This window comes from Oncorhynchus masou, chromosome 12 (assembly GCF_036934945.1).
Source record: "Oncorhynchus masou masou isolate Uvic2021 chromosome 12, UVic_Omas_1.1, whole genome shotgun sequence".
Classification (NCBI taxonomy): domain Eukaryota; kingdom Metazoa; phylum Chordata; class Actinopteri; order Salmoniformes; family Salmonidae; genus Oncorhynchus; species Oncorhynchus masou.
The window spans coordinates 19,524,410-19,551,547 of NC_088223.1; the positions used below are offsets into that span (position 1 = coordinate 19,524,410).

Here is a 27,138-nt window from a genome sequence, read left to right on the forward strand (position 1 = left end):
GATTGGGAAGTGCTGGGAGTCCTGGGGAGGAACATGGAAGACTGGTACCCTATGCTCTATATAGATCCCTTTGGCCCCTGGTGAAATTAATATAGTGCACTTTAAAGGGAATAGGGTAGCATTTGGGATGTATCCCAGAGCATATTGCCTCCGGCAGTGTAGGCTAAAATGAGGCTGGGTGGCTGGATGGATGACCCCTGCATGCCACTTGTTCTTGTTGATAGGGCCTTTGATGTTTGGGGTGTGAATGGGTGAGGGTAAGCAGAAATACAATAGGTGAAATGTGAGGGACTCACTGTATTGATAGTGATAGTGGTGGTGGACAAGATCTGTTTATAGTCATTGTAACACTTGAAGGAGATTCCTTTGAATCAGCAAAAGCTGAACAGTTGATTGAATTTCTGCCCTAATGCTTGTTGGCAAACTGTTTGACCCCTGAACTCTGGAAAGTCAGGGCAATTAGCCCTAAAAAGCGAGGTTACAAAAAGACGGGGTGGCTAACAATCCCAGTAATGTTGGTGTGGTTAACAGTACTTTTCTTTTATTTATGTTGTGGTTCTCAAATCAGATGTTATTTGTCACATACACCGAATACAACAGGTGTAGACCTCACAGTGAAATGCTTACTGACAAACCCTTAACCAATAATGCAGTTTAAAAAAGAAAAAACAGTAACAATTAAAGAGCAGCAGTAAAACAACAACCGCGTGGCTATTCTGCAGGTGTTAAGGCTATATTCTGCAGGTGTTAAGGCTATATTCTGCAGGTGTTAAGGCTATATTCTGCAGGTGTTAAGGCTATATTCTGCAGGTGTTAAGGCTATATTCTGCAGGTGTTAAGGCTATATTCTGCAGGTGTTAAGGCTATATTGTGCAGGTGTTAAGGTGTTCAGGCTATGTATGTACAACATCAGCTTTTTGCTTTGACAGTAACAGCCAGGGGATAGTGTGGTGTCGCTACCAGAAACATGCAGTTGCTGGATTTCAATGGAACCCATGTTATGTACAAACTAACGGCCACACAACCAAATATCTTATTTTCAAAACCTTCAGAGCTCTCGGACTTCAAGATGTGATGCAGATTCCCAAATCAATTACGCACCTAACATCTTCAATCTTAGAATGATGAACCGTCCATATCAGTTATTACTGTCATTTTAACTGATCTGCAATCTGAACCAATACTCATAAATGACTACACTATTGCATCAAGTGATTTCCAGTAAAGATTGGGTCTGTTTTAACAGAGAAAATAGGAGTTATCAGTGAATAGGTAATTGACGATGAGCAGATGTTCGGGACGGGGACTCATTTAAATGTTACACAACCCTCTGTTCATTATGAGGTGGCAGTGTGTCAGTCTATTTTGACCCCCATCTGTAGAGGTGGCAGGTGTTCCTTCAGTCTCTCAAAGAGCAGGTTTTATATCCCTCCTCAAGTTAGTTGCTTGGTTTCCATGGAGATTCCCAACAGAAAGAGGCTTGTTTTGAGGGGCCTGGGCTGGGGAAGGGAAGGCTTTACTAGCTGGCTGCTCTCTGGTCTTCAGTTTGACTTGAAAAAAAGGGAAAATCAAGCCAACACAGAAAACAACCTAGCATTGTCTCCTGATTTTATGCAGGGTTTATAACAGTGATCTTCTCTGTGGATTAAGAAAGACTGGACTGTCCAAATCTCCCCAGCCATGCCCGGATCCTCTCAAATTCGTCATACTCTCTTTTTGAAATGAACCAATTTGAGGTACAGCATATCTAAAGATTTTATACACTGTACATTTAGAATTAGACGATCAGAAAAGTACCAATGCTTATAGGTCATTGACCTGAGACCCAACAGTAGATGTCTAGTTTACCTCAACAGAGTGCAGGAGCCATGATCAAAACATCAGCAACTGGGAAGTGTCCAACCAAGAGGTCTACTGTTCTACTTTATCTCTCCAGCCAGGCTTATGTTATCACTTTATCCATGCTAAGCCTCGGGTTAAAGAGACAAACTGTCTTAACCCCACAGCTTTCAGGCTGCTAAAAGGCTGCCAATTATATGTCTTATTCATAACTGTCAAACTCTCTTGTCAAACTTTGTCATATGGTGACATTCAGGGCAATGACAGTGGTCTCGTCTGAAAAACAAGAGACTTGTAAATTCCCAAAAGGGTGGGTTTGGTTAACAAACTACATTCCACGTATTGCGCTTGAAACTGTCATGACAGATTCTGTGGTATACTGGTACAAAGGTATTTGCTTCGACTGGTGTTGTGTTTCAACTGTAATGTGGGTGTATTTAAACGTTTCAACAAGGGATGATTAACGTGGCGGTAAAGCTGCAAAACAGGCTTTATTCTTCTTCATCCTGAGGAGAGAACAGAGAAGTTGAGGGGGACAAAACTCAAGGAGCAAATAAACAACTGGCTTTGTTTATCGGTTCAAGTTCCACCATTACTGTTGTTCTATACCTCTGTGTTATAACACCTTTACCTCTGTGTTATAACACCTTTACATCTGAGTTATAGAACCTTTATCTCTGAGTTATAGAACCTTTATTTAGGAGTTATAGCACCTTTACCTCTGTGTTATAACACCTTTACCTCTGTTTTATAGCACCTTTACCTCTGAGTTATAGAACCTTTATCTCTGAGTTATAGAACCTTTATTTAGGAGTTATAGCACCTTTACCTATGTGTTATAACACATTTATCTCTGTATTATAACAAATGTACCTCTGTGTTGTAACACACTTTATCACTGTTATAACATCTTTCCCTCTGTGTTATATCACATTTTCCTCTATGTTATAACACATTTATCTCTGTCTTCTAAAACATTTTACTCTGTCTTATAACACATTTATCTCTGCGTCATAAAACATTAATCTCTGTGTTATAACACCTTTACCTCTGTGTTATAACACATTGACCTCTGTGTTATTACATATTTACATCTGAGTTATAGAACCTTTATCTTTGAGTTATAGAACCTTTATTTAGGAGTTATAGCACCTTTACCTCTGTGTTATAACACCTTTACCTAATCAAATCAAATCAAATGTATTTATATAGCCCTTCGTACATCAGCTGATATCTCAAAGTGAAACCCAGCCTAAAACCCCAAACAGCAAGCAATGCAGGTGTAAAAGCACGGTGGCTAGGAAAAACTCCCTAGAAAGGCCAAAACCTAGGAAGAAACCTAGAGAGGAACCAGGCTATGTGGGGTGGCCAGTCCTCTTCTGGCTGTGCCGGGTGGAGATTATAACAGAACATGGCCAAGATGTTCAAATGTTCATAAATGACCAGCATGGTCCAATAATAATAAGGCAGAACAGGTGAAACTGGAGCAGCAGCACGGCCAGGTGGACTGGGGACAGCAAGGAGTCATCATGTCAGGTAGTCATGAGGCATGGTCCTAGGGCTCAGGTCCTCCGAGAGAGAGAAAGAAAGAGAGAATTAGAGAGAACACACTTAAATTCACACAGGACACCGAATAGGACAGGAGAAGTACTCCAGATATAACAAACTGACCCTAGCCCCCGACACATAAACTACTGCAGCATAAATACTGGAGGCTGAGACAGGAGGGGTTAGGAGACACTGTGGCCCCATCTGAGGACACCCCCGGACAGGGCCAAATAGGAAGGATATAACCCCACCCACTTTGCCAAAGCACAGCCCCCACACCACTAGAGGGATATCTTCAACCACCAACTTACCATCCTGAGACAAGGCTGAGTATAGCCCACAAAGATCTCCGCCACGGCACAACCCAAGGGGGGGGGGGGGGGCGCCAACCCAACCTCTGTTATAAAACATTTTCCTTTGTGTTAACACATTTCTATCTGTGTTATAACACCTTTACCTCTGTGTTAACACCTTGACCGCTGTATTATAACACATTCATCTCTGTTATAACACATTTTCCTCTATGTTATAACACATGTATCTCTGTGTTATAACACCTTTAACTCGGTGTCATAACAAATTTATCTGTGTGTTATAACACATTTTCCTCTGTTATATCACCTTTTCCTGTGTTAGAACACATGTACCTCTTTGTTATAACACCTTTTCCTATGAGTTATAACACATTTATCTCTGTGTTATATCACCTTTACCTCCATGTTATAACACTTTTAACTCTGTGTTATAACACATTTAGCTCTGTTGTAACACATTTTCATCTGTGTTATAACAGCTTTACCTCTGTGTTATTACACCTTGACCTCTGTGTTATAACACCTTTACCTCTATGTTATAACACATTTATCTCTGCTGGGGCGGCAGGGTAGCCTAGTGGTTAGAGCGTTGGTCTAGTAACCGGAAGGTTGCAAGTTCAAACCCCCGAGCCGACAAGGTACAAATCTGTCATTCTGCCGCTGAACAGGCAGTTAACCCACTGTTCCTAGGCCGTCATTGAAAATAAGAATTTGTTCTTAACTGACTTGCCTGGTTAAATAAGGGTAAAAATAAAAATAAAACATTAACCTCTGTGTTATAACACCTTTACCTCTGTTATAAAATATTTTAATTTGTGTTATAACTCTGTATCTCTGTGTTATAACACCATTAACTCTGTGTCATAACAAAGTTATCTCTAGGGTGGACTTGGATTGGATTGGGCGGGGGGGGGGGGGTATATTTCCATACATACTACAGACTCCCATCACCGACCCCCCACCCACCTACACACAGCCGCCCCCCACCCCAGATTTACTTTTTCAGTTGAAATCAGTACAATCTAAATTCTTAAATTCTTGCAGACACTATATGAAGTTATAACAACTTTACCTCTACGTTATAACACATGTATCTCTATGTTATAACACATTTACCTCTTTGTTATAACACCTTTACCAATGTGTTATAACACCTTTTCCTATTCGTTATAACACATTTATCTCTCTGTTATATCACCTTTACCTCCATGTTATAACACTTTTACCTTTGTGTTATAACACATTTATCGTACATTTATAATTTATTGTAACACATTTTCCTCTGTGTTATAACAGCTTCACCTCTGTGTTATTACACCTTGACCTCTGTGTTATGCCTGAATCTATAGTAATAGAACAGCAAACGTATGGAAGTAGAAAAGAGGAATGCTGATGAATAATGAAATTAACATTCCTAGATTTAAAGATAGGAGAAGCCCAAGCGTATATGCCCTGTGCTTACGCTTCATCTTTGTAGAGTATTTTGACTTATGACTTTTGACAGTATCGTGCGACAGTTATCCAGGTTTTCAAAGTTACAATCGCTCCTAGCAGGGTTATGGGTGTGTGTGTGTGCTTGCATGTGTTTGCATAAGTGTGTGTCTGTGCTTACTTACCCCACACAACGGAGGAATTTAATTGGCTATTTTGCAGTCCAATAACGAGTATGCATTTGAATGTATTCAATCTGGGCGATGGTTCTCAGTGCTAATTTAAAGCAGACAATGATGATGCTAAAATGCCACATTTACAGTTATTGGTTGAGAATACATTGTCTGCATTGTGTGCTTTGTAATGCTAATGATGATTGGCTAGGGTGGACTTGGATTGGATTGGGCGGGGGGGGGGGGGGTATATTTCCATACATACTACAGACTCCCATCACCGACCCCCCACCCACCTACACACAGCCGCCCCCCACCCCAGATTTACTTTTTCAGTTGAAATCAGTACAATCTAAATTCTTAAATTCTTGCAGACACTATATGAAAATGATAGCAGTACACAAGAGATCTTTCTGAGGAAATGTTCATTGGAACTGTATCTGAGCCAAGCCTTTAAATAACATTAGGATAATAAGGCATTATAAAATGCCAGTGATGGTTCTTTCACGAGGATAATCTGACATCAAGTCTTGACATGTTATGCTCCCTTCTCAACCATATCCATTGTGAAAGGATTTTGTTAGCCTCATCTATATAGGCTACTTTGTGATTCACTTGAGATAAATTTCCTGGCTCAAGGCTTTTTGGGGGTTGGGGAGGGGGGGGGGCTTGAGCAAGTTATTGGGGTCATATTAGCTACTGAAATAGAAAGTAAATCTATTGTCACTGACTACAAAGCCTTTGAATTCATTCTAAAGAACATGTGATAAACAGAATATCAATGACATGTATAAAACAAAAAGAAAGTGTTAAATGTAAAATATTTATAATTATAAATCTTATTGTCAAAACTGATAGATCTAACAGTCATTTCAAAATAGTTTCTGAGACATCACTTCCCATCCTACTTTTGAAATACGCAGACATGAATACAAATATGTGAATTATATTTAGATTTCTACGCCATGAATGATAATAATATGTATTGGATTAATGGATTATTCATTTTAATTTGATAATTTACATATTTCATTATTATTTCCAAAAGTCATACCATTTAAAGCTGTGGACTATCTCTCACGTGTGCAGTTGGCATCTCACGTTTGGATGAAGCAGTGAAACAGAGCATCCTCGAAGGAGCGCTTTGGGAGAATCACCCCTGACACAACCCAAGCCACTGGTCCTTGAACCTGACCTTATGGGCCAGAGGCGAGCTTGTCACCCTGCTTCCCCGCTGATGTATTGTCAACGAATAGTTTTCAATGGCGGGATAGATCGACTGGTCCATCAAATACACTTTTCTTGCTGCCCAGCTTTCCCCCCGTGGTGCTGCTGGTTTTGACACTGAGACAAAACAGAGAGAGAACTATGAATGATAAAGAACCAAGGAGGGCAAAAGGAGGCGGTTTGTCTTTGTAGTCGGGAGGAATGCGGAAATGTTCCTGCTCTGTGTCAAACTTCTCTGAAGGGGGTCAAGGCACATTCAGCCAGCGTGGGAAAGCGAAGAAGAGACGGAGCTCACAGACAAAATTTGGAAAAAAAAGAGCGTTAAAACAGGAAAAAAAATTAGAAGAGCATGGCTTGGAGAATATATCAAGCTTTTGTCCTATGACCTCCCCAAAAAAGAAAAGTTGCAGTAGGAACTGTGTTTTTCTGTAAGGAATACGCCCCCCCCCACACACACACACAACCCCGGTATTATAGTTACTGCTTTGCTTGAGCTGCAGTTGAAGAGGTGGTAGTTAACTGCTGAGGGATGGGGGTTAGAGAAGCGTGCACCATCTGACTACCTGTGTGGGATATATGATGTGCTGTGTGTTAGTTTGAACATTTATCCAAAGGAGGGATGATGTTTCATCATTTCATGGACACGGCCAATGTTGCGACTTTCACTGATAACATGAAACGAGGTAGGCTGAAATGTTGATATTTTACTTTTTGTGTTAGAAACATGTATTTTGCATGCATGTCCTTATTGTGTTATTTTACGAATTAAATTGCTGCACTTCATTTTTCATTAATGTAGACTACAAAAAAATAAATAATAACACATTAAATTAAAATAAAAAATCTGCTGTGCAAAAAACTGCGATAAAATTGCATTATTACACCATAACTATTAATGACATGGAAAGGGAGAGATATGTGTTTAAATGGACTATAGGAAGTTTAGACAATACAACTCGGTAAACAACCACGTGCTCGCAACAGTTTGTCGCCTATAATAAACCATAATTATTAGACTGGTCACATTTGAAAAACGATATCGTAGCCTGGATATTTTTGTGCATATGATATAGTAATTGTGCTTTATATTTTACATTCTGTTCTTTCAAGTTATTTTGCTTTTGTTTCTTACTCAATCGTCTACAAATCCCTCATTATACGCATGAACATAAGTATTACGTTATTGTTATATTATGGACTGATTTATGCACTTAGAGAACGCATGTAAAAGTGATCAGATGTAAATGTCCTTGTTTTAGAGATGCCAGATGTTGTGTGAGGTTGCTAGAAGGACATGAGGTTCATGCGCGTAATGAAGTGGGAGTGGATCAAGTCGAACGCATTGGGGGTTCTAGTGTTCATAGTCGGAATGATGACACAATGTTGTAGCCTACCTGAACCTCCTTTTGACCAAAAATTAGGCAGACATATAAGATGTTTACCTCTGCAACCTCTGTCTTCCTCTAATTTAGGCATTGCAAGTGCCAACAACTCTGTTATGTGAGGATGGCTTTGTAAAAACCCTGGCTCTTCACATTCGTCGGGATTCCCCGCAATATTCTCAACAAGAAAACAAATCCGCAAAAATGGACAATGAAAGTGTAGCACAAAGATACGAGCCCGTCGCCGAGATTGGCGAAGGTGCTTACGGAAAGGTGTACAAGGCACGAGATTTGAAGAACGCGGGACGCTTTGTAGCCCTAAAAAGAGTTCGGGTACAGACGGAGGAGGAAGGGATGCCCCTCTCGACCATCCGTGAGGTGGCGGTACTGAGGCAACTGGAGGCATTCGAACACCCCAACGTGGTCAGGTAAGCAGAGATGGAACTGGGAGAGGGGGGTGCATCTAACAAGGGTCTCTCCTCTACCAGGAGTTCCATTATCTCTTCATGCTCTTATAACTCCTGGTATTTCTCTCTTTAGATGGCTGCATAATGTCTATATACACTGAGTGTACAAAACATGCCTAATATTGAGTTGCCAACATTTTGCCTTCAAAATAGCCCAAATCCTTCAGGGCAGGGACTCTACAAGGCGTCAAAAGCGTTCCACAGAGATGTTGGCCCATGTTGACTCCAATTCTTCCCACAGTTGTGTCAAGTTGGCTGGATGTCCTTTGGGTGGTGGACCATTCTTGATACACACGGGAAACTGTTGAGCTTGAAAAACCTGCAGCGTTGCAGTTCTTGACACAAACTGGTGCATCTGGCACCTACTGTACTACCATACCACGTTCAAAGGCGCTTTTGTCTTGCCCATTCACCCTCTGAATAGCACACATACACAATCCATGTCTCAAGGCTTAAAAACCCTTCTTTAACCCGTCTCCTCCCCTTCATCTGGACTGATTGAAGTGGATTGAAGTGACATCAATAAGGGATCACAGCTTTCACCTGGATTCACCTGGTCTGTCTATGTCATATTGTTTTCTACACTCAGTGTATATCATTTGCATATGTCAGATATACATCTATATAATGTCAGATATACAGTATCTGCCTCCTTGGGATGTATTGCAGAGTCTTATGGAGTTGTCTTATTGACCTTCGGAAAAGTTGTAGTTTTGTAACTATAAGCACTTTTTGATACTGGTGTTACTATAGGGCCTCACAGTGGAGGTGTCATAATACCTCGCGGTCAAACAGAAATGGTTCCAATTGTTTTTCCACCATTTATTTTTCATATAGGGAATTTTAGAAACTCTTAAAACACGGGCTGTGTTTCATGTAGGCTTACCCTGGTGTGATGGTTTGATAACCATGTCAATATCTATTAGACAAGCAATATATTCAGCTCTATTTTACGCTCAGTTTCGAAAAATGTTAATTAGCATCAAAGTAGACATCATGCAAGACTACAAATCCCTGCAAGCTCCTTCACGTCATCTCCAGCTGAAACCTTTGCTAGCAGGTGTTGTGTCAATTTAAAACTTGCACAAGACAGTTCACAGAATTGTCAATTGAGAAAAATGTTGATAATATATTTATTACTAAATGTACATACCATTAGATAGTTAATCCAGAGATTCTTACCTTCGCCTCGATTCGGCAGTCTTGCCCAGATCATCATATCAGGTAATTTCATTTTTGAGGGGTAAATACAGGCGAATACATTGATAAAAGTCAGCTTGTCCTAGAGAGATTTACATGGTTATCAAAACGTCACGCCAGGGTAAACCTACACCAAACAGACCTTATTTTAAGTGTTTCTAAAATCCCCTATTGGGAAAATGAATGGTGGAAAAACAATTGGAACCATTTCCCTTTTTGACCACTAGGATTTATGGGTATTATGGTTCAAACTGTAGTAATACAACTTGATGGATTTTTTGTGTGCAGTACCTGTGACAAACATTCTTGGGTGATATCTGTTCACTAGATTAGTCATGGGTAAAGTCATTCCCATTGCTGGTTATAGTGAAATTTCCCAGAAAAGTCGATGAGGAATGAATAAGAAGAAAGAAGAGATACTGTATTCAGCTGATTTTGCCCCATTCCAGTATCCTACAAGAGTTGGGGATATAAACAGTGTTGTTTTTAGTCATCCAGGCCACAAGACAACATACAAAGGTTGTTATGCTTGCAGCTGTAGACTCCCATGGGTCAGTTTGGATGTGAGTCTGGTTCATTGGGTTCATTCCACGTCATTCACGTCATTTCCCTGCCTTGCTCAAGGTCTAACCTTGCCATTAAGCTTTTGAGTGCTTTTGGATTAAAAGCTTAATGGAAACGTTATAATAATACAAATGTTATTCTCTGCCCTGCTGGTCCCACCACAGCCTCAAAGTGCATCATTATTCTCTTAAACTGAATAAATGAATAGATTCCCAATTGAGATTCCACGTATCGAAGGTTCCCCTGATTGAGTTTCATGAAATGACGACACAAAACTCCCTATACTTTATGGTATGCATCTAATCTGTCTATTCTGTAGAGTTGTGCTTCCCTACACTTTTAGAATAAAATAATTCCAAAGGGCTTCGTTGGCTGTCCCCATAGGAGAATCCATTTTGGTTCCAGGAAGAACCCTTTTTCGATTGAGGTAGAACCCATTTGGGTTCCACATGGAAAGGGTTTTACATGTAACCCAAAAGGGTAATACCTGGAACCAAAAATGGCTCTTCAAAGGGTTATCCTATGGGAACAGCTGAATAACCCTTTTAGGAACTAGATAGCACTTTTTCTCTCAGAATGTATACATGAGCCCAAGTTTGAATCCACACCAAAGGGGGTCTGGTCTGGTCTATATCTGTAAAGCTAAACAGCATGGGAGCGAGCCGACACTGAGCAGGATGCATTCTGGACCTACTGTGTAACTACAGGCCTGCCAGCCCCTGGATGTTTTAGAATGACACCCATTAGTCATCCCATATGTTCAGTGTCTGGAGAGAGGCTGCATTGTAGCAGAACAATCACAGTTCTGAGGAGCGTTTAACCTTGCGTTTCCAACCGGGAGGCTCGCTCGTTCTGTGACATCATGGGCGTATGGTTAAAATACTTTGAAAGAATAACTCCTTACAAGCCTTTGATAACAGTACAAGGGGGGCGTGGCGAGGTGCATCGAAAGAAAAGGACAACTTTCCTTAAGAGTTGGTGGGGCTGCTTTCCCATGCTTTACCATGCTAACAATTCACAGAGATTACACAGACATTAACTGCAATTTTACTGTTATTACTGCAGTGCTGTTGACTTTCGAAATATTTGAGGAAATTGAAATATGGATTTCACTGTAAATATTAAATATTTTAAATTAAATATAATAATTACTGCATGAACCAACAGCGTCTGGTGGTTAGTCATGGGCAGTCCCTGCTTCAGTTGCCATGGCGCATCACGCGTTGCCGTGGTGCTCCTGGAGGAATGTTTGTTGTGGTCCTCGGCTCTTTGAGGAAGACACTGGCCGTCTTCTCTAGGTTTTTCACCAAAGTTAGCCCCTGACACAACTGCAAGAATAATCTGGATGTTGGGGCTCGTTTTGTTTCCCTGTAAAAATACAACCACAAGTTGATGTATTGTGTTGGATGCTCAGGAGTTGCCAAGGGTTTCCCTTGTAAAAGTCATATAATGTAGCTACAACATTATTATTGGCCTTGTCAGGATAGAGGCTGAAGCATAGGTTTAGTTTTGTGTTCAGAAATCAAAACATGGCTGAAGGAGTTAGGTCGTAACTACGTTCGCTTGATGAATCACATTTTCTTAGACCTGAAGAGTTGCATTTGCTCCCAGATGTATTGGCTAAGGCTTTAGCTCAGCGGGCCAAGGGGTCTTGTGGCATGCAGGAGACCTGGATTCGAACCCTGGTAGGTTGCAGTTGCATGCTTTTAAGAGCGAGAATTCCAATTCAATGTCTTTTACAAGGAGTGATCTTGTTGTGGTTACTGTACTGTACCATTCCACACATACTCTAAAAGCAGTGTAATTTCACTGGAATAATGGCTAGGAGATCATGTTGCCAAAATGTTGATCATTCAGAAGTAAGGAGTCATTTCAGATTGGTTCCTTTCGTTTAGCCAACAATGCCTCAGTAGGTTAAAGCATTTCTCGCATTCTTTCAAACTGTTAGTAAAACTAGCCTGGACAGTTACCTGACACTATAAAGGAATGTCTTCCCTAACTGAATCTTGATGATTTAAATAGATTAGATCTCTCTCAGGTTTGGAATGATACTAGAGATCCTATCAAGTGTGCTTTCTCCACATTTCAGAAGGCAGTTTGTACTGGAAAAATATGGTTTGTCATAGATGGTGAAAAAAACGTCCCTTTTTCAGGACCCAGTCTTTCAAAGATAATTAATACAAATCCAAATAACTTCACAGATCTTCATTGTAAAGGGTTTAAACACTGTTTCCCATGCACAAACAATTAATGAACATGCACCCGTGGAACGGTCGTTAAGACACTAACAGCTTACAGACAGTAGGCAATTAAGGTCACAGTTATGAAAACTCAGGACACTAACGAGGCCTTTCTACTGACTCTGAAAAACATCAAAAGAAAGATAGCCAGGGTCCCTGCTCATCTGTGTGAACGTACCTTAGGCATGCAGCAAGGAGGCATGAGGATTGCAGATGTGGCCAGGGCAATAAATTGCAATGTCCGTACTGTGAGAAGCCTAAGACAGCACTACAGGGAGACAGGACAGACAGCTGATCGTCCTCGCAGTGGCAGACCACGTGTAACAACACCTGCACAGGATCGGTACATCCGAACATCACACATGAGGGACAGGTACAGAATGGCAACAACAACTGCCCGAGTTACACCAGGAACGCACAACCCCTCTATCAGTGTTCAGACTGTTCGCAATAGGCTGAGAGAGGCTGGACTGAGGGCTTGTAGCCTGTTGTAATGCAGGTCCTCACCAGACATCACCGGCAACAACGTCGCCTATCGGCACAAGCCCTCCGTCGCTGGACCAGACAGGGCTGGCAAAACGTGCTCTTCACTGACGAGTCGCAGTTTTGTCTCACCAGAGGTGATGGGCAGATTCGTGTTCATCGTCGAAGGAATGAGCGTTACACCGAGGCCTGTACTCTGGAGCGTGATCGATTGGGAGGTGGAGGATACGTCATGGTCTGGGGCGGTGTGTCACAGCATCATCGGACTGAGCTTGTTGTCATCGCAGGCAATCTCAATGCTGTGTGTTACAGGGAAGACATCCTCGTCCCTCCCTCCCTCCCTCCCTCCCTCCCTCCCTCCCTCCCTCCCTCCCTCCCTCCCTCATCAAATCAAATTTTATTTGTTACATACACATGGTTAGCAGATGTTAATGTGAGTGTAGCGAAATTCTTGTACTTCTAGTTCCGACAATGCAGTAATAACCAACGAGTAATCTAACCTAACATTTCCACAACTACTTTATACACACACAAGTGTAAAGGGATGGAGAATATGTACATAAAAATATATGAATGAGGGATGGTACAGAACGGCATAGGCAAGATGCAGTAGAAGGTATAGAGTACAGTATATACAGTGCCTTGCGAAAGTATTCGGCCCCCTTGAACTTTGCGACCTTTTGCCACATTTCAGGCTTCAAACATAAAGATATAAAACTGTATTTTTTTGTGAAGAATCAACAACAAGTGGGACACAATCATGAAGTGGAATGACATTTATTGGATATTTCAAACTTTTTTAACAAATCAAAAACTGAAAAATTGGGCGTGCAAAATTATTCAGCCCCCTTAAGTTAATACTTTGTAGCGCCACCTTTTGCTGCGATTACAGCTGTAAGTCGCTTGGGGTATGTCTCTATCAGTTTTGCACATCGAGAGACTGAAATTTTTTCCCATTCCTCCTTGCAAAACAGCTTGAGCTCAGTGAGGTTGGATGGAGAGCATTTGTGAACAGCAGTTTTCAGTTCTTTCCACAGATTTTCGATTGGATTCAGGTCTGGACTTTGACTTGGCCATTCTAACACCTGGATATGTTTATTTTTGAACCATTCCATTGTAGATTTTGCTTTATGTTTTGGATCATTGTCTTGTTAGAAGACAAATCTCCGTCCAGTCTCAGGTCTTTTGCAGACTCCATCATGTTTTCTTACAGAATGGTCCTGTATTTGGCTCCATCCATCTTCCCATCAATTTTAACCATCTTCCCTGTCCCTGCTGAAGAAAAGCAGGCCCAAACCATGATGCTGCCACCACCATGTTTGACAGTGGGGATGGTGTGTTCATTGTGATGAGCTGTGTTGCTTTTACGCCAAACATAACGTTTTGCATTGTTGCCAAAAAGTTAAATTTTGGTTTCATCTTACCAGAGCACCCTCTTCCACATGTTTGGTGTGTCTCCCAGGTGGCTTGTGGCAAACTTTAAACAACACTTTTTATGGATATCTTTAAGAAATGGCTTTCTTCTTGCCACTTCCATAAAGGCCAGATTTGTGCAATATACGACTGATTGTTGTCCTATGGACAGAGTCTCCCACCTCAGCTGTAGATCTCTGCAGTTCACCCAGAGTGATCATGGGCCTCTTGGCTGCATCTCTGATCAGTCTTCTCCTTGTATGAGCTGAAAGTTTAGATGGACGGCCAGGTCTTGGTAGATTTGCAGTGGTCTGATACTCCTTCCATTTCAATATTATCGCTTGCACAGTGCTCCTTGGGATTTTTAAAGCTTGGGAAATCTTTTTGTATCCAAATCCGGCTTTAAACTTCTTCACAACAGTATCTCGGACCTGCCCGGTGTGTTCCTTGTTCTTCATGATGCTCTCTGCGCTTTTAACGGACCTCTGAGACTATCACAGTGCAGGTGCATTTATACAGAGACTTGATTACACACAGGTGGATTGTATTTATCATCATTAGTCATTTAGGTCAACATTGGATCATTCAGAGATCTTCACTGAACTTCTGGAGAGAGTTTGCTGCACTGAAAGTAAAGGGGCTGAATAATTTTGCACGCCCAATTTTTCAGTTTTTGATTTGTTAAAAAAGTTTGAAATATCCAATAAATGTCGTTCCACTTCATGATTGTGTCCCACTTGTTGTTGATTCTTCACAAAAAAATACAGTTTTATATCTTTATGTTTGAAGCCTGAAATGTGGCAAAAGGTTGCAAAGTTCAAGGGGGCCGAATACTTTCGCAAGGCACTGTACATATGAGATGAGTAATGTAGGGTATGTAAACATAAAAGTGGCAATGTTTAAAGTGGCTACTGTACATGTACATGTATTACATAAAGATGGCAAGATGCAGTAGATGGTATAGGGTACAGTATATACATATGAGAGTTTTGTAGGCTATGTAAACATGATATTAAGTGGCATTAGTGATACATTTTTACATCAATTTTTCCATTATTAAAGTGGCTGGAGTTGAGTCAGTATGTTGGCAGCAGCCACTCAATGTTAACAGTATGATGGCCTTGAGATAGAAGCTGTTTTTCAGTCTCTCAGTCCCTGCTTTGATGCACCTGTACTGACCTCGCCTTCTGGATGATAGTGGGGTGAACAGGCAGTGGCTCGGGTGGTTATTGTCCTTGATGATCTTTATGGCCTTCCTCTGACATAGGGTGGTGTAGTTGTCCTGGAGGGCAGGTAGTTTGCCCCCGGTGATGCGTTGTGCAGACCTCACTACCCTCTGGAGAGCCTTACGGTTGTGGTCGGAGCAGTTGCCGTACCAGGCGGATTCTCTCGATTGTGCATCTGAAGGCGCTGCTGCGCCTTCTTCACCACGCTGTCTGTGTGGGTGGACCAATTCAGTGTGTCCTTGATGTGTACGCCGAGGAACTTAAAACTTACTACCCTCTCCACTACTGTCCCGTCGATGTGGATAGGGGGGTGCTCCCTCTGCTGTTTCCTGAAGTCCACAATCATCTCCTTTGTTTTGTTGAGTGTGAAGTTATTTTCCTGACACCACACTCCGAGGGCCCTCCGTAGGCTGTTTCGTCATTGTTGGTAATCAAGCCTACCACTGTAGTGTCGTCTGCAAACTTGATGATTGAGTTGGAGGCGTGCATGGCCACGCAGTCGTGGATGAACAGGGAGTACAGGAGAGGGCTCAGAACCCACCCTTGTGGGGCCCCAGTGTTGAGGATCAGCAGGGTGGAGATGTTGTTACCTACCCTCACCACCTGGGGGCGGTCCGTCAGGAAGTCCAGTACCCAGAGAGACCCATGGTCTCGAGCTTGATGATGAGTTTGGAGGGTACTATGGTGTTAAATGCTGAGCTGTAGTCGATGAACAGCATTCTCACATAGGTATTCCTTTTGTCCAGATGGGTTAGGGCAGTGGGCAGTGTGGTTGCGATTGCGTCGGCTGTGGACCTATTGGAGCGGTAAGCAAATTGGAGTGGGTCTAGGGTGTCAGGTAGGGTGGAGGTGATATGGTCCTTGACTAGTCTCTCAAAGCACTTCATGATGACAGAAGTGAGTGCTACGGGGCGGTAGTCATTTAGCTCAGTTACCTTAGCTTTCTTGGGAACAGGAACAATGATGGCCTTCTTGAAGCATGTGGGAACAGCAGACTGGGATAAGGATTGATTGAATATGTCCGTAAACACACCAGCCAGCTGGTCTGCGCATGCTCTGAGGACGCGGCTGGGGATGCAGCCTTGCGAGGTTTAACACGTTTAAATGTTTTACTCACATCGGCTGCAGTGAACGAGCACCCGCAGGTTTTGGTAGAGGGCCGTGTCAGTGGCACTGTATTGTCCTCAAAGCGAGCAAAGAAGTTGTTTAGTCTGTCTGGGAGCAAGACATCCTGGTCCGTGACGGGGCTGGTGTCCTTTTTGTAATCCGTGATTGACTGTAGACCCTGCCACATACCTCTTGTGTCTGAGCCGTTGAATTGCGACTCTAATTTGTCTCTATACTGACGCTTAGCTTGTTTGATTGCCTTGCGGAGGGAATAGCTACACTGTTTGTATTCTGTCATGTTCCCGGTCACCTTGCCCTGGTTAAAAGCAGTGGTTCGCGCTTTCATGTGCTTTCATGTGGTACCCTTCCTGCAGGCTCATCCTGACATGACCCTCCAGCATGACAATGCCACCAGCCATACTGCTCATTCTGTGCGTTATTTCCTGAAAGACAGGAATGTCAGTGTTCTGCCATGGCCAGCGAAGAGCCCGGATTTCAATCCCATTGAGCACGTCTGGGACCTGTTGGATCGGCAGGTGAGGGCTAGGGCCATTCCCCCAGAAATGTCCGGGAACTTGCAGGTGCCTTGGTGGAAGAGTGTGGTAACATCTCACTGCAAGAACTGGCAAATCTGGTGCAGTCTATGAGGAGTAGATGCACTGCAGTACTTAATGCAGCTGGTGGCCACACCAGATACTGACTGTTACTTTTGATTTTGCCCTCCCCTTTGTTCAGGGACACATTATTAAATTTCTATTTGTCACATGTCTGTTTATGTCTCAGTTGTTGAATCTTGTTATGTTCATACAAATATTTACACATGTTAAGTTTGCTGAAGATAAATACAGTTGACAGTGAGAGGACGTTTCTTTTTTTGCTGAGTTTACATTGTTATTCCTCTAAAATTAAAGACAGATGATTTATGGCACTTATAACCTCTACTGACTTACTTTTTATTTTACCTTTATTTAACTAGGCAAGTCAGTTAAGAACAAATTCTTTGACATTCTTTTACATTGACAGTTTACACTGGCCAAACCCTAATCCAGACAACACTGGGCCAATTGTGCGCAACCCTATGGGTTGTGATACAGCCTGGGATCGAACCAGTGTCTGTTGTGACACCTCTTGCACTGTGATGCAGTGCCTTAGACCGCCGCGCCACTCAGGAGCCTTAATGAAATATAAAAACAAACCTTTTATAAACCCTTTATAAGCATTTTATAGATTAGACTTTTATATAAGTGTTATCATAATATCAGACTCATATAACAATGCTAAGCAGCAGTATTCACTCTCCTCCTCTGCCTCTCTCTCTGCAGACTGTTCGATGTGTGTACTGTGTCTCGGACCGACCGCGAGACCAAGCTGACCCTGGTCTTTGAGCATGTTGACCAGGACCTGACCACATACCTAGAGAAAGCCCCTGATCCTGGGGTGCCGCCTGAAACTATCAAGGTGAGTCTGACATTACTGCTGGGATTGATACAGATCTTGGATCAGATTACCCTTACTTAATACCTTTCCCTAATGGAAGAAAGATTTTAGTGTCTAGGGGCAAATTCTCAGTTGAATTGTAAATTGTACTCATTAGGTCTATGAATAGAGTGTATTTGGAAAGTATTCAGACCCATTGACTTGTTCCACATTTTGTTACGTTACGGCCTTACTCTGAAATTGATTAAAATGTTTTTTTCCCTCATCAATTTACACACAATACCCCACAATGACAAAGCAAAAACAGTTTTTTGCAAATTTATAATAAAAAAACACTGAAAATATCACATTTACAATTATTCAGACCCTTTACTCAGTACTTTGTTGAAGCCCCTTTGGCAGTAATTTGGCAGTCTACTTGGGTATAACGCTACAAGCTTGGCACACCTGTATTTGGGGAGTTTCTCCCATTACTCTCTACAGACCCTCTCAAGCTCTGTCAAGTTGGATGGGGAGTGTCGGTGCGCAGCTATTTTCAAGTCTCTCCAGAGATGTTTGATCTGGTTCAAGTCCGGGCTCTGGCTGGGCCACTCAAGGGCGTTCAGAGATTTGTCCCGAAGCCACTCCTGCATTGTCGTGGTTGTGTGCTTAGGGTCGTTGTCCTGTTTGAAGGTGAACCTTCACCCCAGTCTGAGGTCCTGAGCTCTCTGGAGCAGGCTTTCATCAACGATCTCTCTGTACTTTGCTCCATTCATCTTTCCCTCAATCCAAACTAGTCTCCCAGTCCCTGTCACTGAAAAACATCCCCACAGCATTATGCTGCCACCACCATGCTTCACCGTAGGGATGGTGACAGGTTCCTCCAGATGTGACACTTAGCATTCAGGCCAAATAGTTCAATCTTGGTTTCAACAGACCAGAGAATTTTTTTTCTCATGGTCTTTTGGCAAACTCCAAGCGGGCTGTCATGTGCCTTTTACGGAGGAGTAACCTCCGTCTGGCCACTCTACCATAAAGGCCTGTTTGGTGGAGTGCTGCAGAGATGGTTGTTATTCTGGAAGGTTCTCCCATCTCCACAGAGGAACTCTGCAGCTCTGTCAGAGTGACCATCGGGTTCTTGGTCACCTCCATGACCAAGGCCTTTTCCCCCCGATTGCTCAATTTGGCCGGGCGGCCAGCTCTAGGAAGAGTCTTGGTGGTTCCAAACTTCTTCCATTTAAGAATAATGGAGGCCACTGTGTCCCTGGGGACCTTCAATGTTGCAGAATGTTTTTGCCACCCTTCCCCAGATCTGTGCCTCAACACAGTCCTGTCTCGGAGCTCTACGGACAATTCCTTCAACCTCATGACTTGGTGTTTGTTCTGACATGCACTGTCAACTGTGGGACCTTATATAGACAGGTGTGTGTCTTTACAAATCATGTCAAAATCAATTGAATTGACCACAGGTGGACTCCAATCAAGTTGTAGAAACATCTCAAGGATGATCATTGGAAACAGGATGCACCTGAGCTCAATTTACGGTCTCATAGGGGAAAAAAATCTGGTTTTGCTTTGTTATTATGGGTATTGTGTGTAGATTGATGAGGAAAATATATTTTTCATCAATTTTAGAATAAGGCTGTAGTGTAACAAAATGTGGAAAAAGTCATGGGGTCTGAATACTTTCCGAAGGCACTGTATGTGGGCCTCGTTTTTTGCCGAATATCCAGGGAATGTTTCTTCCATGGCCCAGACAGGAACAGAGAGGATGGAACTCGCAAACATCAGAAAGCATTCAGGCTTGTTGAAGGGCAGCACATGTGTCCGGTGTTAATTTTGGCTCTCTTTTTTTAGATTTAGTCTTAGCCATTTTGATTAAAATATCATTAAGTCTTAGTCACATTTTTGTTATTTGAATATGATTTAGTATAGTTATTGTCAAAATTATGAAAACACAGAGCCATTTTAGTCAACTAAATTCCCGTTAATTTTAGTCACATCAATAATCAATCAATCAATCAATCAAATGTATTTATAAAGCCCTTCTTACATCAGCTGATGTCACAAAGCGCTGTACACAAACCCAGCCTTAAAGCCCAAACGTCCGGGGAACAGGTCAGGGTTCCATAGCTGCAGGCAGAACAGTTGAAACTGGAGCAGCACCACAGCCAGGTGGACTGGGGACAGCAAGGAGTCATCAGGCCAGGTCGTCCTGAGGCATGGTCCTAGGGCTCAGGTCCTCCTCCGAGAGAGAGAGAAAGAAATATGAATAGAAAGAAAGAAAGATGGATAGAAAGAAAGAGAGAAATAATTAGAGAGAGCATACTTAAATTCACACCGGATAAGACAGGAGAAATACTCCAAGATAAAGCAAAAAAAGTGTGACAAAAACAACACAGAGTTACACATGGAATAAACAAGCGTACAATCAATAACACAATAGAAAAATCGTATGTACAGTGTGTACAAATGTAGAAGAGTAGGGAGGTACGGCAATAAATAAGCCATAGAGGCCTATAAATACGTCTCGACCCCGCCCTGTGCAACTGGGTACGGGACTTCCTGACAGGCCGCCCCCAGGTGGTGAGGGTAGGTGACATCATCTCCACCCCGCTGATCCTCAACACTGGGGCCCCACAAGGGTGCGTTCTGAGCCCTCTCCTGTACTCCCTGTTCACCCACGACTGCGTGGCCATACACGCCTCCAACTCAATCATCAAGTTTGCGGACGACACTACAGTGGTAGGCTTGATTACTAACAACGACGAGATGGCCTACAGGGAGGAGGTGAGGGCCCTCGGAGTGTGGTGTCAGGAAAATAACCTCACACTCAACATCAACAAAACAAAGGAGATGATTGTGGACTTCAGGAAACAGCAGAGGGAGCACCCCCCTATCCACATTGACGGGACAGTAGTGGAGAGGGTAGTAAGTTTTAAATTCCTCGGCATACACATCACGGACAAACTGAATTGGTCCACCCACACAGACAGCGTTGTGAAGAAGGCGCAGCAGCGCCTCTTCAACCTCAAGAGGCTGAAGAAATTCGGCTTGTCACCAAAAGCACTCACAAACTTCTACAGATGCACAATCGAGAGCATCCTGTCGGGCTGTATCACCGCCTGGTACGGAAACTGCTCCGCCCACAACCGTAAGGCTCTCCAGAGGGTAGTGAAGTCTGCACAACACATCACCGGGGGCAAACTACCTGCCCACCAGGACACCTACAACAACCGATGTCATAGGAAGGCCATAAAGATCATCAAGGACAACAACCACCCGAGCCACTGCCTGTTCACCCCGCTATCATCCAGAAGGAGTGCATTTAGTTTTACTAGCATTTAAAAGCAGTTGGAGGCCACGGAAGTAGTGTTGTATGACATTGAAGCTTGGTTGGACGTTTTTTAACACAGTATCCAAAGAAGGGCCAGATGTATACAGAATGGTGTCATCTGCGTAGAGGTGGATCAGAGAATCACCAGCAGCAAGAGCAACATCATTGATATATACAGAGAAAATAGTCGGCCCGGGAATTGAACCCTGTGGCACCCCCATAGAGACTGCCAAAGGTCCCTCCGATTTGACACACTGAACTCTATCTGAGAAGTAGTTGGTGAACCAGGCGAGGCAGTCATTTGAGAAACCAAGGCTATTGAGTCTGCAGATAAGAATGCGGTGATTGACAGAGTCGAAAGCCCTGGCCAGGTTGATGAAGATGGCTGCACAGTACTGTCTTTTATCGATGGCGTTTAGGATATTATTTAGGACCTTGAGCATGGCTGAGGTGCACCCATGACCAGCTCGGAAACCAGATTGCATAGTGGAGAAGGTACGGTGGGATTTGAAATGTTTGGTTATCTGTTTGTTAACTTGGCTTTCAAAGATTTTAGAAAGGCAGGGCAGGATGGACATAGGTCTATAACAGTTTGGTTCTAGAGTGTCTCCCCCTTTGAAGAGGAGGATGACCATGGCAGCTTTCCAATCATTGCAGATCTCAGACGATACGAAAGAGAGGTTAAGCAGGTTAGTAATAGGGTTTGCAACAATTTCGGCAGATAATTTAAAAAAAAGAGGGTCCAGGTTGTCTAGCTCAGCTGATTTTTAGGGATCCAGATTTTTCAACTCTTTCAGAACATCAACTGCCTGGATCTGGGTGAAGGAGAAGGGGGGGGCTTGGGCAAGTTGCTGCAGGGGGTGCAGAGCTGTTGGTCAGGGTAGGGGTAGCCAGGTGGAAGCATGGCCAGCCGTAGAAAATGCTTGTTGAAATGATCGATTATCGTAGATTTATCGTAGATTTATCGGTGGTGACAGTGTTTCCTAGCCTCAGTGCAGTGGGCAGCTGGGAGGGGGTGCTCTTATTCTTCATGGACTTTTTGGAATTAGTGCTACAGGATGCACATCTCTGTTTGAAAAAGCTAGCCTTAGCTTTCCTAACTGACTGTGTATATTCGTTCCTGACTGCTATGAAAAGTTGCATATTGCGGGGGCTATTCAATGCTAATGCAGAATGCCACAGAATGTTTTTGTGCTGGTCAAGGGCAGTCAAGTCTGGGGTGAACCAAGGGCTATATCTGTTCTTAGTTCTACATTTTTTGAACGAGGCATGCTTATTTAAGATGGTGAGGAAAGCACTTTTAAAGAGCAACCAGGCATTATCTGCTGACGGGATGTGGTCAATATCCTTCCAGGATACCCTGGCCAAGTCGATTGAAAGGCCTGCTCGCTGAAGTGTTTTAGTGAGCTTTTGACAGTGATGAGGGGTGGTCATTTGACCGCGGACCCATTACGGACACAAGCAATGAGGCAGTGATCACTGAGATCCTGGTTGAAGACAGCATAGGTGTATTTAGAGGGCAAGTTGGTCAGGATGATATCTAAGAGGGTGCCCATGGTTATGGATTTAGGGTTGTACCTGGTAGGTTCCTTGATCATTTGTGTGAGATTGAGGGCATCTAGCTTAGATTGTAGGATGGCCGGGGTGTTAAGCATATCCCAGTTTAGGTCACCTAACAGTACGAACTCTGATGATAGATGGGGGGCAATCAATTCACATATGGTGTCCAGGGCACAGCTGGGGGCTGAGGGGGGTCAATAACAAGCGGCAATGGTGAGAGACTTGTTTCTGTAAAGGTGGATTTTTAAAAGTAGAAGCTTGAACTGTTTGGGCACAGACCTGGATATTATGACAAAACTCTGCAGGCTGTCTCTGCAGTAGATTGCAACTCTGCAACCCCAAAGGGGGTTTGGCAGTTCTATCATGTCGGAAAATGTTGTAGTTGGGGATGGAAATGTCATGATTTTTGGTGGCCTTCCTGAGCCAGGATTCAGACACGGCTAGGACATCAGATTTGGCAGAGTGTGCTAAAGCAGTGAATAAAACAAACTTAGGGAGGAGGCTTCTGATGTTAGTAGAATGGAGGATAATGACTTTGAACTGGAGCTAATAATGACTGTTTTGCCCATTGATGTTTTCGAGTCACTAAACTTTGAGTCCGAATCAAGTTCCAAGTCCCCTGTGCTCGAATCCAAGTCCGAGTCACCAATGTGTAAAATGCGGTCCGCCAATACATGAATGATAATGGCTAGAATCAAGCTGTTTCTCTGAGGAAATTAGGGAGACTTGGCTAGTACAGCACCTGGCTATGAAATGCAGTAGGGAAAGTGTGAGAGTTGAGCAAGACTACAAATTTAAAGACTTTTCTATACTCTAGTGAGAGAAAAACATGACTGTCATTTTACAATTAAACTTAATGCTGCTATTGTTTTTAATTTCGTAAAACAGCTTGTGTTTCTTAACCATAGTCTGGATCTGAGTACCTCCTCGACCCTTCACCGAAAGCGGACACATTTGGGGCTGTCTGATTGAGGACTTTTGAGGAAATGGAAACGTTGTGTACGTTGCCCATGCGTCGTCAATGAGCCGCGTGGTGCAATTCTGGGCAATTCTGTGACAAGTAGAGCTCTCCTTCAAGGAGTGAATGGGAGTCAATTGGGTTCAATATTACAAATATTTTCCGAGATATGAGAGAGTTATTTTGTTCTCTATCATATCATATAGTTTTGGAATAGTGACATTACATACTTTCAAGGAAAATAAGCAGGCATTTTGATTCATACCCTGACTTTGAGAATAGCGTGAAGATTAGCTTAGCAACCGTGTGACGCAGCATGACAGCATGAACGCAATTGGTCGAAAGTTTGCTGTGTGGGGCGTTATACGTTCCTCTTTTTTTTAATTACATTTTTTTATTTAACCAGGTAAGCTAGTTGAGAACTAATTCTTATTTACAACTGCGACCTGGCCAAGATAAAGCAAAGCAATACGGCACAAACAACACAGAGTTACACATGGAATAAACAAGCATACATTCAATAACACAATAGAAAACAAAGAAAGTCTATATACAGTGTGTGCAAATGGCGTGAGGAGGTAAGGCAATAAATAGGCCATAGTAGCAAAGTAATTACAATTTAGCAAATTAACACTGGAGTGATAGATGAGCAGATGGTGATGTGCAAGTAGAAATACTGGTGTGCAAAAGAGCAGAAAATTAAATAAAAACAATATGGGGATGAGGTAGGTAGATTGGGTGGGTGGGCTATTTACAGATGGGCTATGTACAGCTGCGGCAATCGGTTAGCTGCTCAGATAGCTGGTGTTTAAAGTTAGTGAGGGAAATATGTCTCCAACTTCAGTGATTTTCACAATTCGTTCCAGTCATTCTCAGCAGAGAACTGGAAGGAAAGGCAGCCAAAGGAGGTGTTGGCTTTGGGGAGAGTACCCAAGAAAAAAAGACCTGAAAAAAGTATTTCCCAATGGGATTCCTGTCTCCTCTTTCTCTAATGTTGTTAATCAGATAGGTGTTCTGCTTCCTGTGACAGGACTTAATATTGCCATGACACCTCAGCTGTAATAGGTGTCAGAGCTGACCCGAGGATATTTAATAGACTTTAGTGTTAACTTTGTGACTATTGTCTGTTCACAGCAAATGGTCAGCTTTATGGTCTATGAGTGAACGTAAACCCTGTGGTGGTGTTTTCATATACTGTACATCAGTGTAGCTTTTCAAAATGCAGCTGTTTTGGAGGAATAGTCGACTGGATATGTATTCTTGAAGCAAGCTTTACCATCGAGGCCTACTCAGCCGAACCACATAGACTCCAAAGCAAGTATGGAAAACCACTTGTTGGGTGGGAGTGAGATCTTCCCCATTCTTTCACAACATCCAAACAGCATCTGGAGGGATGAGGGACAATGGATAACGATCAAGTGCAAGATGACAGCGGCACTGTCCCTTTTATTTCCATGACAGTGGACACTGCAAACCCCGGCCCCCCAACTACTTCATTTACACCCCTCCAGACCAGAGGACACCAGATTGCAGACCACCCCTCCAGCCGCACCAGCCTACCCCTCCAACCCCCACTGCCCATCTCACCCTAGCCCAGCCTGTCCATCCACTCCTCCTGACCCCTTTCAGGCCTCCAGTCAGACACACCGCATGGTAATTGAAAGAGGCCCCGGGAATCAAATGAGCTGGAAGGACATCAAGCGGCCGGTCTCTCTCCCCCAGCCTTGGGGAGTACGGCTGGTCTGACGCTGCCCCCCCCAGAACCCTCATCTGTCCCACGTCTCCAGGCCTGTAAAAGGCTGGTTAATGAAGCATAGGGAGGGAATTACACTAACGCTAACTGGCAGATGTCCTGTATTGTGCCCAGCTACAATAAACAATATGGCCGCCTCTTGCATATTAGCATGAGAAAAGGGTCTGCACTCAGAGAAGCAATGTTTTGACTTTTTTTATGTGGGTTACTTTTTTCAGGTCTTTTTTTCTTGGGTACTCTTCTTTTTTGGGGGGCTTTGGTCGCTTGCCTTGTGTTTCCTAGCCAGCTTTCTCTGGCTGAGCTGCTGTCCTAGACGGTTAGGTTGTTGGGTATCTTGTTGCTCTGTGTCACCTCCTTTGACATTGGTTTGCACCAAGTCAGGTTTTTTTTGCCTCCTATCTGCAGATGAGAGATTAGATATTAATGTCAGTCTGATAGTTTGACATTATCCCCAGCTCTACAAGCTATTCACTGCAATTTTCAACTAAAATGGATAAACTCTGCATCATGAATCTTCACTTGCATCATGTACTGTATGACTGTTATATGAATGAACTGAAACAGGAGAGAGGAGATGGAGCATCGAGGGGGCATGGTTGTTGTTTGTATGTTTGTCCTCGAGTCACACTTCTGAGATAATTGGGGTTTTGTAGGAAATGCTGTTGAAAGGAAACATGGCGCAAATGGCCATTTAAAGCAAACAGAGGAACTCGTGGGGGCGGTGCCATTGTGTCAGCTCCCTAAATAACTGCCTCTGCCCCTGTCTGTTGACCTGCTAGGTCATGGGTGGATGGATATTCAAAAAGGAAGGCCTGTTTACGCTCTCTGGCCTGCCACACACACAAATTCCCTCTTCCCTGTATCTTCTCTAACATACAGACACACATCCAGGGTCCTGTCCCTATTCCGTGCATTGTGAGAGGCTCTAGTCCCCTCCCCTCGACCCTGGTCACCCCGCGCCGTTTGCTAATGTTTTCTTCTTGAGTGTGCAGCTCATTGTTTCAGCTCTTTTAATCACTCACCAGCTGCTAGGGTCAGTGAATGGAGCCCCGCGCGGGCCCAGGTCCATGTCACTTGTGAGGTCTTGGCGACGGGTTTCGGGGGGGTAGGCCGCACCGCCGCCTGCTGCAACCACAGCAGCAGGCCGATTCATGTCGCAACTGTGAAAGCGCCCCTCTTTCTCTCCCTCTCCATTTCTCTTTCCCTCTCTTTCTCTTTTAATCTGCCCCAATCTCTCTGTCTCTATCACTCAAACAGCCCCCACTGCCACTATCACCCTCAGTCCTTATGTTGTTGTGGCTGGGCTGAGAGTTTCCACCAGAATGAGGAAATGGCCGTTTATCCCTCCTCTCAGACTCTCTCTCTCTCTCCTTTCTGTCTCTCTCCCGGACTGAGTGCTTGTGAGTATTAGGGCCTGTGTGGCCGTCCTTGGCTACAGCTAGAACTAGTGGATCTACAACGATCAATCCTCCTCAGCTTGGCCCAGACAGCTGCAGGGGT

The 27,138-nt window shown here is 43.3% G+C and overlaps 1 protein-coding gene and 2 long non-coding RNA genes across 3 annotated transcripts in view; 1 reads left to right on the forward strand and 2 right to left on the reverse strand.

Annotated features, from left to right (window-relative positions):
• Window positions 1–510: 510 nt before the first annotated feature.
• LOC135549658 (uncharacterized) lies at window positions 511–6,960 on the reverse strand. Its single transcript, XR_010456999.1, has 2 exons — window positions 6,360–6,960; window positions 511–3,408 (listed from the first exon to the last, which is right to left on the reverse strand). It is a non-coding gene; the product is annotated as an uncharacterized LOC135549658 (long non-coding RNA).
• Window positions 6,961–7,005: 45 nt separating this feature from the next.
• LOC135549659 (cyclin-dependent kinase 6-like) overlaps window positions 7,006–27,138 on the forward strand; it is a 99,156-nt gene continuing 79,023 nt past the window's right edge. The window contains exons 1-3 of the mRNA XM_064979834.1: window positions 7,006–7,215; window positions 8,005–8,342; window positions 17,937–18,072. Coding sequence (XP_064835906.1) covers window positions 8,119–8,342; window positions 17,937–18,072 — 360 coding nt within the window. The 5' untranslated portion in view covers window positions 7,006–7,215; window positions 8,005–8,118. The remainder of the gene's footprint in view (window positions 7,216–8,004; window positions 8,343–17,936; window positions 18,073–27,138) is intronic.
• Window positions 19,953–26,947, reverse strand: LOC135549660 (uncharacterized). The gene is made up of 3 exons (XR_010457000.1): window positions 26,661–26,947; window positions 25,848–26,037; window positions 19,953–20,275 (listed from the first exon to the last, which is right to left on the reverse strand). It is a non-coding gene; the product is annotated as an uncharacterized LOC135549660 (long non-coding RNA).